At 26.5% G+C, this 14,567-nt stretch overlaps 1 protein-coding gene across 3 annotated transcripts; it reads right to left on the reverse strand.

Annotated features, from left to right (window-relative positions):
• Positions 1–275: 275 nt before the first annotated feature.
• On the reverse strand, positions 276–14,267 carry LOC136976273 (beta-galactoside alpha-2,6-sialyltransferase 2-like). 3 transcript variants are annotated; one of them, XM_067271500.1, is made up of 5 exons: positions 14,244–14,267; positions 11,356–12,065; positions 7,365–7,564; positions 6,664–6,838; positions 276–594 (listed from the first exon to the last, which is right to left on the reverse strand). In XM_067271500.1, the coding sequence occupies exons 2-5, from the start codon at positions 11,990–11,992 to the stop codon at positions 353–355; spliced, it is 1,254 nt and encodes a 417-aa protein (XP_067127601.1). In that variant the 5' UTR covers positions 11,993–12,065; positions 14,244–14,267; the 3' UTR covers positions 276–352. The 3 variants fall into 3 exon arrangements, with proteins under 3 accessions (XP_067127601.1, XP_067127602.1, XP_067127600.1); XM_067271501.1 differs by lacking the exon at positions 14,244–14,267 and adding an exon at positions 13,814–13,829; XM_067271499.1 differs by lacking the exon at positions 14,244–14,267 and adding an exon at positions 12,856–13,050 and having other exon boundaries at positions 277–594.
• Positions 14,268–14,567: the final 300 nt, after the last annotated feature.

Raw genomic sequence — 14,567 nt, forward strand, 5'->3', positions numbered from 1 at the left:
TGATCTTGCAATCTTGCTAAACTACTTTCTTTTTATATATAAGATCGAATGGGATGAATTATAACATAAATTGCCATTCTTTAAACATTTGTTAAATGGAAAGTGACTGTATTCACATATTTAAAAACGTGAGTAATAAAGATATTTCAGAAAAATTAATAATTATAAAAGTTTGTTTTCATCAAATATGGCATATAACTTATAAAAATATAAATAAAATTAATATATATTATATCATTAAATAAATTTCAAATAATTTTATATCCATTAATTGACAAAAAATATATATATCAGTGATTTAGACAATAATTAACATAAAATCTATTTTAGAGATTAGTACTTACAATAAATATTAACATTTTTCACTATTTGTTCCTGAAATGGTAATTTTTCCTGTTAAGAAAATATCTACATCTGTTGCAACGTTCAATGCTAAAGTTAAAAGTTTTTCAGAAGATAGTGGATGCCAATCTCCAAATGTGCAACCAATATCTTCATGGACATCAAAGTAGTGGCAACGTTTAGTGAGACGCATTGAAGGAACATATTCATATACATCCACTTTATTGCACATTTCCATCATCAAAAGAATACCTTTTAAAAATATTATTAATATATATTAATATCTATTTAAAAATTATCTTCTACATAAAAAATAAATAAATCAATTATTAAAAATTCCATATAAAATTAGTTTATAAATTTGAAATTTAAGGAATAGATTTAAGGAAACTGAAAAATTTCCTTAAATCTATTTTACCTTTAAAATAATTATTACAGTTTCAAATAAATAAAACCAACATAAATAGATTAAATCAACTTAAATAAATGCATAAAAATGTATATTTAGTTATTTATTGATAAATTTACCAATGAGACTAATAAAAAATTTGATTTATTATACTGAAAGAAATTATTGTTATATCTTGATTAAAATAGCAAAACTGTTGCAGTTATCAGAAAGTGTATTCAATATCAAAGTCTGCTGACCAGAGACTATTATCTAAACCAGGGGCTGCAAACTAGTGGTGTGCAGGCCAGATAGCCCATTAAGGTTTCATATCTGGCCCATGGCCTCAGTGATTTCTTTTCTATAAAATCTAGCAAAGAGTTACATGACTTTCCTAGATTTTATGAAATTTTATTTTAAAAATAAAATTTATATTAATAAAAGTAAATAAATAAAATTGTATATATCATCATCCGTTATGAGAGTTTGTTATAAATAATTTATATATGTTTAATTATTATAAAATAACAAAAAACTTAATTTTGAGAGTAGAGATGAGTTTTGTAAAACACTGTAAATGCTAACAACAAATAAAATGTTTATTAAGTCACGCAATATGATATGTAACTACACTATCTCTCCATCCCCTTGATCCTTCACAACCAAAATTTAATAGCATTAATGCCCCTTATATAAAAGACACCATCCAAATTTTGTTTCTTAATCTTTTACCTTATCCTAAGATATTAAGTGAAATAGATACCAACACACAAACACATATCCATGGAATTTTTTGGTTTTCTGATTTTTTTGGGGTTCAGGGGTCTCAAAACATGGAGATTAGAAAAAAACTCAGAAGGTTAAATTTGACACAATTCCAATACTTTTCCTTATTATGTATACATAACAGCCAGGAGAGTAAAATCAGTTTCTAACACTCGCAGGTATTAAAACAGAAAAAAAATTCAAACTTCTGTTTACGTCGGTCATAAAGGCCTGGTAACAAAAGGCCTTTGTTAGAGTTTTTTTAGTTTACAGTATGTTTTGGTTTACCAAATAATAATGAATATAGCCTACATCTGATATACATCTATTTGACTAGCCCTTCGCTGTATTTTGAGTTTGCAACCCCTAATCTAAACAAAAATGACAAGTAAAAACAGAGGACAAAAGCTATTTTGTATAAGTTTACTAAAAAAATATACTATAAATTATATTAGTTATTAAAATACATTATTTTACTTTTTATTAATAATAGAAAATACAGCTTATAAGAAGGAACAAAGTTTATATAGTAAAAAAAAAATGTAATCTGAATTATATTAGCATCTCATTAACACTTAATTCTAAACATTTAGATTTGGAATTGAAGAAGTACATTAAAAGAAGTCTTTTAAAATTGATATAATCTACAAACTAGATGTATTAGAAAAACTTATACAATGACAAATGTTAGTACATTCATACAGAGCATACAGTCATACAAATGTAAAAGCAATATTGAAATAATTTTGTAGAACGAGCTGAGAAAATAAAGACAAATACTGTATATTTGTAGACATTCATATATATTTTATATTTCTTTTTATTTTAATAGATTTCTAAAATATTTAAAATTGTTTCTTTAATATGAAAACTCTTCATATAGAAACTGTTGTAAATTTCTTTAATTTAACATTGAAATATTTATGAGTAAATTTCATTCATCTTCAGGAGTATTTTAAAACTGGATATCAAACAATATTTTAAATTAAATAAAACTATACTTCCTTACTGAAGAGACAATATAAAATAAAATAAACAACCATTCCAACTTCAGCAAAAATTCTTTAACCCTAAGAACATTTTCAAACGCATTAAGTGTCCATCTTCAGTTACTTCTTTAAATCAAATGTGAAATTCGAACAAATATTAAATTCGAACAAATATTACATAAATTAACGGTACGATTACAATAAATAAAATAAAATAAACAGGATTATCGTAATTTACAAAATTATGCCAATATTTCATAAACAAATAAAAATAAAATAAAATCAAAAAATAAAAACGAAACAAAAAACAAACATGCGGTTTAAACCAATCAATTTCATTTTTATTTGTTTATGAAATATTGGCATAATTTTGTAAATTACGATAATCCTGTTTATTTTATTTTATTTATTTTTATTTATTTATTTATTTATTTATTTATTGTAATCGTACCGTTAATTTACGTAATATTTGTTCGAATTTCATATTTGATTTAAAGAAGTAACTGAAGATGGACGCTTAATGCGTTTGAAAACGTTCTTAGGATTAAAGAATGGTTGTTTATTTTATTTTATATTTTAAATTATGAACAAACACAACAGCATACAAATCTGAATTTTGAAAAATTTATATAATAATGTTTTTAACTTATTATATATTATTACTATACATATACATACATATTTATATTATATATTAAACATTATAAATTATAATAGCTAAAGCAATCATCAGTAGTAATGTTATTAACAAAAGAAATGGTATTAATTTCTAAACAAAATGAAATTCTACATTTTGTGATATTATTTTTATTTAGACTAATACAATGGTTCTCAAACTTATTTGGCTAACAGCATACTAAAATGTAAAAAATTTTTTGGTGTACATGAAGTGCACCAGAAAATGTACAAAATTGAAAATGTATTAATACATTTTAAATTATAAATAGCTTTGTACTGAATAACTGCTATCCGATATGATAAACTAATAACTAAGCTAAGCATAAGCTTTTTAACATTCAGATTTGAATTTGAAAAATTTTTGAATTTGATTAATCCTTAGTCTTTATGTTAAAGTTTTTTAAATTCAAATATTTAATGATATTTGCTATTTAAGCATTTGCAACTTTTTATGAGTAAAGCTAGAACATCTAAGACTAAAAATCATAGAAATAATTTATAACTAATATGCTTTTTAGTGCCCAAATGTCCAAGCTCTATTTATGGGGAAGGTAAGTAGATAATCTTTAAGATTTTTTAAATTATGTATTCTATAGCAACTGCCTTTAACAATAAAATTTTTAAAAAAATACACATTCAAATTTGCCTTAAAATTTATATTATTTGAAAATATTTCATTGAATATTTTCAAAACATTTTTTTAAAAAGAAAAACTGTTGCCTTACAAAAATATCTGCACAGTTTTGTATAAAATGCATATAGTACAATTTGTCACCAAACCTTTGACACTTTCTATTACACAACATATACAAAGCTTATTTTGAAAGCAGTGTTCTTACATAATACCACTTTCAAAATAAGCTCTAACTATAGCTACACACTTCTCCACTTTGATAAATAAGGTATCCATATCGTTTATCAAAGCAATCCTGGAAGATTCTTCAGTAATGTCATTATGAGCTTTTATTGCTGTTTAGTTTCTACCTCTGCTGCTGGCTGAAATCTGTAACCTTGCAATATCTCTTATTTTAGGGAACAAAGTTTAAAGTCGGTGGGAACAAGATCAGGAAATAAAGAAGTTGAGGAAGCATTGTTATGCAACTATTGGTCAGATATTCATTAACTAGGAACAACTAATGCAAGCCAAATGTAGAAGCTGGAGAAACAAAAGCCTTAAAAGAAATCACAAAAGATGATGGTGGTAGATACCATCAGAAATGTTTAGCAGTAAAAGTGGTTACTTTGGAGTGTAAATACAGAGTATTCTGTACTGGAAGTGTTGTAAATACCTGTTTTATTACTGTAGTAAAAATTATATTAAAAGTTTAATTTATTTTTGACTCTCCCACATATATTTTTAAATCCATTGAAAGTGAAAATATTCATTTCTTTTTTTTCATTTGTTAAATTTTTAATAAATAAAAGATATATATTATAACAAAATAATTAAAAATATTATAACAAAAAAGTTTAATTATTTTCTTAATCCAGTTATAGATGCCAACAAATGACCATTCAGATGAGAGACGAAGGAAGTTTTTATAAAAATAAACAAATGTTTACAACTTAAAAAGAAGAGAGATGTACTGATTATTATGGGGAAATGAATGCCAAAATTGGAAGAGGGAGAGAAGATAGTGCACTTGAACCATGGTTCTTAGGAGAAAGAAAAGAGGAAGTAGACTTGTTAAATTTTTCAGAAAAACTAACATGATTGTAACTAACACCTGGTTCCAACAGCATGAAAGAAGATTGGCTACATGAAGAGCTCCACGGTTAAGAGAAGCAGAAACAAGAAACCAAATTGATTATATTCTAGTCAACTACAGATTTACAAATGCAATAATTAATATGAAAACTTATGCAGGTATGGATTGCAACAGTGATCACAGTCTACTGGTAACAAAACTACGAATAAGGCTGAAACACATTAGATCGAAAAAAGCAAAAGAATGGTTCAATATAGAGGTGTTGAGGAAAAACCACACCAAGAAGGATTTTTCAGACTGACATATCAAGAAGACTGCAAAATTTTAACACCAACAGAAATGCAGAAATCTAGAATGATTTAAAACAAAAAAGTAAAGACACCACAGTTGACATCCTGAGCAAGAAAGAGAGACAAATAAAGAAGCCTTGGGTCACAGAGAAGATAGTAAAAAAGATGGATGAAAGAATTGATACCAAAGTGCTAATAACAAAGAATAATAATAAAAATATAGAATCATTAATAAACAAATAAGAATAATGTGCAAACAGACAAAGGAAAAGTGGTTGAATCAATTATGTCTGGAAATGGAGCATCACACAAATAGGAATGACTTAAGAAGAGTATATGAAAAGCTAAGCTTAATCTCAGGGAAAAAAAAAAAAAATGCAGAATTGGGACTCTGAGAGATAAAAATGGAAACGTTTTATTGCATAAAAGATGAACAAGTCATAAGATGGGAAAGATATGTAGACAATCTCTACAGAAATGAGGACAGTTTAAACGTGGAAGGGATGGAGGAGAAAGAAGAGAATGCAACATTTCTTAAGGAAGAGATTGATGCTGCATTGAAAAAGCTGAGGGACAAAAAGACACCAGGAATAGATGAAATACAAAGAGAACTCCTTAAGGCTATGGGGAAAGATGAAACAAGAATCCTAACTAATTTTTTAATCAAATTTTAGAGAAGATATTCCGGATGATTTCACAGAACTATTAGCTTGATAAACCATACCTCAAAGGTTTTAGTTAACAATATACAGTGAAGAATAGAAAACTAAATAAATTGGGAACTAGATGAGTCATAATTTTGGTTTCCTAAGAGGCAGAGGGACAAGGGAGGCCATTACAATGATACAACTTATAGGAGAAAGAATGAGTGATCATGATAGAGAGTTATTTGTATGTTTTGTTCACTTCAAGAAAGCCTTTGATAGTGCTAATCAAACTCCGTTGTCTGAGATTCTGCAAAAAGTAGGTATTGATAAAAAATTACTGAGAATAATCTACAGCATCTATAAAAGTCAAAAAGCAATGGTCAGATTTCAGGGAGAGAATACCAAATGGATTCAGATCAAAAAAAGGAATAAGACAGTGTTGGGGACAAACCACATCCCTATTTTTATTATCTACAGTGAATGAATGACGAGAGAAGCATTTGAAAATTTAGACGAAGGTGTAAAAATTAATGGACATCTTATCAATAACATCAGGTATGTTGACAACATTGCACTGTTATGTAACACCAAAGAAGGGTTACAGAAAATTATAGATTGATTGAAAGAAGTGAGAAAAGCAAGATACCAAATGAAAATAAATGTGAATAAAATGAAAGTTATGATAATCTCAAGAGAAGAAAACAAAGATCTGCAGATGGATGGAAATAAAATAGAAAAAGTAAAAATGTTTGAGTACCTAGGAAGTTGGATAACTGAGGATAACAGATGTAATTATGAAATTAAAAGCAGAAAGTTTTATTTATTAAGTAAAGATTAAATAACAGATATATTTACCAAGAAAACCTGAAGAAGGTGGATTTGGTTCAACATGACCTGGAGTGTTTTTCTGAATATAATCCCATGCAATCCACTGAACTTCTGGATTTAAAATATAAAATGATTCATCTGGATACATTTTCCTTCTTATCCAATATGAAGTAAATAAATCAAAATCAGGATTTTTATACCACTGAAAATCAAGAATTGATTTTATATATTATTTTAGAAATCATTTATTAAAAAAAAAAATCATTTTTTTGCATTTATATTATTTCATTTTAATTTAAAATATTCATGATTTGAATTTTGATTACTGTATATAAAATATGCTACATAATATTGAAATGTTCAATTCATTCATATTATACTATATTAATAATAGATATGTATTTCAGAAAATTTTAATAGTAAATAATGAGATATTTTCATATTTATATATTTTGCTAAAATGAGTAAATATTTCAAAAACAATAAATTTTTTAGAAATTTATTTGTGTAATTACAAACTTAAAATTATTCAAATAAAATTAAAGTTTACTGATAGAAAAAATTATTAAAACACGACAAAATATCAATAAATGCAATTGATATTCAATTGCATATTTTAAATATACAGAATTATGCTTTTACCTAAAATTATCAATTTTAAATATATATAATATTTGATCATATTGTATTTATTAAAACTAAAAATCAATATTTTCGATTAAACTTACATATGTTAAATTTCCATGATATTTGGAGGGATCCCAAGCAATCATTGTAACATTTCTATATAATGGCGATTGAAAGAAATCAAATTCTGGTTTAGAGACAACTTGAGAATTCAAAATACGAATAGTAGTTTTTGTACCAACGTCATCTTCAAAACCTTCTGTAGGTGCACTATTAAATCGTAATACTGCATCATGTGCATCTGTAAACATAAATGTAAAGATAAATAAAACTGTCTTTTAAATTTCAAAAAGCTTCAATAACAACATTTATAATTAAATTCAGTAAATCCTCATTGTTTATCATGGTTAAATTTGCCAAAATTATTATTAACACAAAACAAACTACAGACTGCTATGTCTCAGTACATTTATTGTCTGAATTGTTTAACTTACATTCTAACAAATTATTTAATTTTGCATTTATTTATTTCCTAATGACTAAAAAAATTAGCCATTTTTTTAAATCACAATTTGCATTAGAAAAAAATGATTATATATAATGGAAATTATATATACGAGGGGCAGTCGAAACGTTCCCAAAATTGTAATCCTGCACTGTAGTGGCATGAGATATAGCAACGCAGACCTAATCAACTTCAAGATGTGGACAAGTGGTTTCTCCATCATGACAACGCACTGAGTCATACATCACTTGTCAGGCCTCTTCCTTGTAAACTTGCTGCAGAGCCGATAGCGTCTCTTCATCAGTTTTCCCCAATTTGCACGTGAACTTGATGTTTGCATGCTACTCGAACTGAGACATTGTGCCGAACGATAAGCAGTCATGCCCAACAAAGACGCTACAGTAATAACTGCGTAAGTCTAAACTTGCACGAGTATTATCACACTGCGAATAGACATGCTGAGCTTCCCACCACAGCAATGCCTAACCTTATCTTGTATCACATTTTTTAACTGTAGGTAAATTCTGGGAACTTTTTGACTACTTGTATATGTCTACTGCTTTGTAGAATTTGCTGCTTCATTTTTCTTAAAAAATAGATTTTTGGTTATTCAATTTTCTTTTGTTTTTTCTCTTTTTCAACAAACATTCTTCAAATAATTTTCTTATTTATAAATTAGCTTTATTAATTAATATCTACAATGTATAATGATACTAAAATAAATTAAAAGCAAAATTTAGCTAATGTTTTTGCATTTATTTTCATTTAAGATATTTTTCAAGTTCACAAAAATTAGAATCTGTTGAAATTTTTACAAGTTTGAAAATGCCTTCAGTGAAAGTAAAAAGCAAAACTATCAATTTAACTTAATTTATGATGATATCAAAATGAATGATTTTTATTTACCATATATATTTTATCTGTGTGAAGTTCTTTGTATAAAAAAATTACATTTGTTGCCTTGCCGTGATACTAGTATAATTCTAAAACAGAATTGTTTGTAGAAAATTAATATAAATCAGTAACTCAATATACTTTCTAACAATTATCCATTATTAATTTCATTAAAACATAAATTAATGAAACAAGAAGTAAATGAAGGTGAAATGGAATGAAAATACTGAAAACTTATATTGTTACATTATAAAAAATACAATATTTATTTTATTTCTAAACATTAGAAAAATTATTGTTGAATTTTTAATGCAAAATATTTTGAGTATTAGTAAAATCTCTTAAAAGTTTTCAGTAAAGAATTCAGAATTAACATAATTTATTAATTAAAATTTTAAAAAATCATAATTAAAAAAATTGTTTTATGATAAGAATGATGATAATCGGAAGTGATCTTAATATTAAAATACAATAATGGTAATGTGTAATTGGTAATTGTTTAAGTTTTTATAAAATATAAATTTGTCAAAGTTTTATTATATTGATTCATTCTGCAAAATATTAGTAAAAGACCTAATATGAAAAGATAAACATTTTTATTTTATGATAATTCTGTTATTGAGGCATAAAAATACTTTTTATATTAGAAGGGTGACAAATTAGTTTTAAAATATATTGGTCAATAAAATTCTTTTTCTTCTCAGTTAGTTATGAATAATTTATTGTCTGCAGTTCATCAGTTTTATATATTATTCATAACTAACTGAGATTTGTTATATAAATTTGTTTAAAGTATTATTATCTAAAGATAATTTGTTTATATTCAAAAATTTAATATAAAGTTTTTTTTTAAATTCTTACTACATTGTTTTCATTGTTCAAAACTATTTATTCTTTACAATATAATTTAAAATTTTTCTTCTTTCCATTTATTAATGATAAAAATAATTAAGAAATAAAATTATACTTACACCAATATAATGGCAATTTCTTTTTGTTTACATATGTTTAGTTTTTAATAATCTTTATATAATATATCATATAAATAAAATTATTATAAACATTTGAAATTAATTAATTTGTAATGAAAATCTCTCAATCAATATTATTAAAAACTTACAATTTCTCTCAAAGTATATTTTTTCCTAAACATAATGCAGATTTTATAATCTTATAGAAATATAAGTTTACTAAATAGATTTAGTTTTGGATGTTTGGTCTTTAAGGCTGGCTGGAGAAAAACAAAATAAAAAAGAAAACAGGGTTAAAAAAACCCTTATGTATTTATAAATAAAAAAAATGGGTTAATGTTACCTATGGTAGCGAACATGATGGCTCGTCTCTGAAACAGTGGGGACGCACATTCTAACCCAACCTAACCTATTCTAATAAATTACCCCTATTCTAATAATTTGGTTGGCAATAATTGTGGTAATTTATTAGAATAAGTTAGGTTAGGTTAGAACGTGCGTCCCCACTGTTTCAGAGACGAGCTGCCATGTTTGCTACCATAGGTAACATTAACCAAAAGATATTTTGGTTTCAAATCATTGCTAATAAATGTGCATTACAGAGCAAACAAATACAGGAATTAAAAAAATAAATCACTAATACAATATATTGTAAACATAACATATATGTATTTATGTACTGTACATTACATGACAAAGTAAAAACTTTTTAAGTAGGTTATATATATTTATATTTTCATTTTAAATAAAAAAAAGAATATTTTTATAAAATTTTACAACTTGTAATATATACCATGTAATAAAAATACAGTGATGTAATATTTTTAACACTTATTAAGTAATAAAATCAAAAGTAACAAGCAAAAAAAAACTTATATATAAATTGTGCACTATATATAATATGCATTGTTCTACATAAATATGAGCAATTGTATAGGATTGTGACATCTAAGTATATCACAAAGGAGATGAATAATATAGTTGAAAAATTACTTGAAAAATGTCAGGAATCTAATTAATGTATTGAAATGTTTGAGTGCTGGTCTCAAAATTTTTTCTTATTGAAAGATCAATGCTAAATAGTTGACGTGCAAATCTAAATTATTAAATTAAAAAAATTCACAAAAAATTGTTGTTTTAATTAATAATGGATTTTAAAGATGCTTAGCTTATTCAACAGCTAAATAATGTAGATTAAAAAACACAGAAGGCTTGCTTGCATCAAAGATAATAGTAGAAACCACAAGCTGTCATAAAGACAGCTTGTGGTTTCTACTATTATCTTTGATGCAACCATATACATTGAGTAAACCAATGTATATGGTTTACTCAATGTATATGGTTTCTACTATTATCTTTGATGCAACCAAAATACATTGAGTAAACCAAAACCATAGCTAAATAATAGAAACCACAAGCTGTCATAAAGACAGCTTGTGGTTTCTATTATTTAGCTATGGTTTTGGTTTACTAAATGTATTTTGCTATCTTTATGATAGCAAAATACATTACATACTTACCTATCAGGATGACTTATGATCATTTTATATAACCAATATAATTGAAAAAATAAAAAACTGATGAACATTAAATTTAAATATATTGTATAAACACTCTCAAATCATATTAAAAATATCTTTCTCTTAAATTATAAATTATCATCATCTTAAAAGATACCAAAACTTTAAAATAAATAACATAACTATAAAAGTTAAAATTTACCTATTTCTTTCCCAAGTTTAGATTTGTACATTGAACCAGCACTGGACACAATAGCACACGTTTGAAATTTTCCCAGGACTTTATTGATGGGTTGAGAAGGAAATAGCCGTCCATAACCTAAACTCTTAAACGGTTCTGTATTTTGAGTTAACATTTCGATTTTAATAACTTTTTTTGCTTCACAAACTAACGCTTTTGCCGTTTTATACGAAAGAGGTCTTTGACCTTTAAAATTTACATTGTATCGATTTTTGTCCTTTTTATCAAATATAACATTACCCGCATCAAGTTGAGATTTTCTTAACTGAACTATTAATTGATTCTTGTAAGTATTAATTTTGCTCATTAATTTATCGGTAGGCACTTTAGATAAATTATATCGACTAGTTACCAGCGACGAAGAATTGTCAAAATGCTTAGCAACGTGAGGCATGTGCGGAAAATGCCTCACAGGTATTTCTTTTCCGGCAATTTCTCGGGAATACGACGACTTTCTAAAGTTCCTGATCAACATCTGATGCTTTTCTAAGGTTAACCTCCAATATTGATTCCAGAGGACATATATATATCCAAAGACACCTAGAACAGTCATTCCAATGAACATCCAGATGCTAATTGCAAGGACAGGTATTTTCATTTTTACAGAAAAAGAATTTAACTTTTTAATTGCACATAATGTAACCAATTATTATTCTCTTCCATCTTCTTTACTGAAAAAATATCAATCATTCCTAGTTAAAATATTTATAATCAGTACAATTAACAAAATTATATTTACATTTAAAATTCACAATAAAATACTTAAATATTAAATTTAATAAAAACTTTATTTATCTTCAGAATAAACAGACTAATATTTTGGAAAGAAAGGTATATTTTTTTAAGTTTTTGGAATATAAAAAAAGGTATAATCTTTTTTTTATATAAAGATATAAAGAAAACCAAATCTGAATTAACACTAATAATCAAATGATAAGAGTCTGAATAGTTAATCTAGCTTAAACATTTAATTATTATTAAAACAAGATATTTTAATGAACAAATTCAACCTGTCTTTATTATATCCTTATTAATATATTTTAAATTAAAGTTATAAGTTATTTGAATTTTGCAAAATATTAAATTCCACTCTATTTTAAAAAAATATTTCAATGTATATATTACAGAAATTAATGCTGTGAAGTCAATAGGGTTATCCAGGATATCAATTTCAATTGAAAAAAGTAATTCATTAGAAATCAACACAGAAATAATAATAAATCAATTACATATCTTTTTCAATCATTGTCAAATAATAATGTCAAAGCTCTCAAAATGAAGAGAGGATATTTAGACATATCTGTTAAACAGAATATTTTCATTATTTCAGGCTATTAAAGTATTATGTTGATAAGATTCCAGCCTTTCAATCACAGTTGGAATCTTACCCATTATGTTATTATTTTATAATAAAATTTCTACAAAATTAAAAAACTCTTAAAAGTATTCAATTAAACATACCACACGCCACTGTATGAAGCTTTCCACTTATACGATCGGAATCATTGTTTACATTGTGTATTTTGGATATTCTTCCGCTAAACATGTTTCTTTTAATGAATTCAAAGTTTGTCTCGTTTAAAAAGACACGACGCAAAGTGTGTAGCTAGTGTATATTTCACGGTGTGAAACAGACAACTGAAGTCAACGTGACATGTTTACTCTCAACTGATTTTTTTTTTTTTTTTTTTTTTATTAACTTAATATTACGATTAGAGAAAAATGCTTCAATTTTAATTAACGGGAATATATTTCAGTAATAATTTTCCGATTTATATTCAAATTGATACGAGATAAATTATTAAATTAAAGATCAAATTTTGTTTGCTCAAAATTCTCAAATATTAAATAAATTTTAACTTAAATAGACCATTTTTCTTTTATTGAAAAATTATCCAAAAAACATTTTTATCTTTTTTGCATCATTTTGGTTAATGTTACCTTAGGTATACAAAATGGCGGCTCGTCTCTGACTCCAGCATACAGAAGCGAGGAAACAGTGGGGACGCACGTTTTCTAAACCTAACCTATTCTAATAATTTAGTTGCTAATAATTATAATAATTTATTAGAATAGGTTAGGTTTAGAAAACGTGCGTCCCCACTGTTTCCTCGCTTCTGTATGCTAGAGTCAGAGACGAGCCGCCATTTTGTATACCTAGGGTAACATTAATCAAAACATTAAAAACACTGTTTTTTGGTCAAGTTAAAAAGTTTCGATAACTTTTAATGTGTATCGTTTGATTACGGAATCCATTCACGTAGAGACTATTTCATTCAATAATTCTATCAAAATTCTTAATTAGTTACTTAGTGCTATCCGCTTATTATCGATAATAAACCAAATAGTAAATAATTAACAGTAATTAAGCAGTAAAATTAAGACAGGAGAAAAAACAATTTGTGATGATATTTTCTACCGATTTTCGAATTTTCAGCCAGCTTTTCAAGACTGACTTTCAATATTTCTGGTATGGATCGGATCGATGGTATAAGGCGGGCAACGCGACACATGAGCAATCTGCCAAGGCGGAGGTACCTTTAGGGAGAAATTTTATGGGAAATTGGCCCATATGTAGAACTTAGACACGTGAAAAAAAACTGCACATGGCCAGCTCGTTGGTAAAGCGCGAACTCTCAAACAACGGGTTGGCTACGTGTTGTTAGGTGTTTTATCCATTCGGCCACTAATAGACAAATTTCTATTATTGGAGTAAATTAATAATGTCTTAGTTCAGAATTAATGATTAGAAGTTTTTAAAGGACGATGTAATCGTACGCATACAAAAATTATCAAAGTGTATCTTTTTATTTTTAGAGGCAGCCGAATATGGCCGCGGCGGTACTTACCCTGCCTGTCTAGGACACAGAATTCAGTCCGAGCGGACGAAACACCCTAGGAGTTTTTGAGCGAGTTATCGTATATACATCGGCCCCATCCCTCACCCATCTCGCTGCCCCTTTGTGGCGAAATGTAAAATGCAGTCTTTCGGAAGTGAATTTAATAAACTAACTAAAATAATGAATTATTTTCAGCGAGAATTTCAGGACATTTGCATAAATTTATTAAGGGTACGTTCGTTAAGTCAAACGAGTTAAACGAGAATGACGTCATCGTTATTCTTGTTTCGTTAGACTTTTCGAACGACTAGTTATAACTAAATGGCTGTTTCT

The sequence above is a fragment of the Centruroides vittatus genome, unplaced genomic scaffold, assembly GCF_030686945.1.
Source record: "Centruroides vittatus isolate TY-2023 unplaced genomic scaffold, ASM3068694v2 contig_4, whole genome shotgun sequence".
Classification (NCBI taxonomy): Eukaryota; Metazoa; Arthropoda; class Arachnida; order Scorpiones; family Buthidae; genus Centruroides; species Centruroides vittatus.

Bases quoted from the DNA above. Each gene is read 5' to 3' on its own strand.
- LOC136976273 (XM_067271500.1), bottom strand. From the start codon at position 11,992: ATGAAAATACCTGTCCTTGCAATTAGCATCTGGATGTTCATTGGAATG. The intron at 7,565-11,355 runs GTAAATTTTAAC...TTATGTTTACAG, and splicing joins TAAACTTGGGAAAGAAATAG to ATGCACATGATGCAGTATTA. The intron at 6,839-7,364 runs GTAAGTTTAATC...CTTGATTTTCAG, and splicing joins ATCATGGAAATTTAACATAT to TGGTATAAAAATCCTGATTT.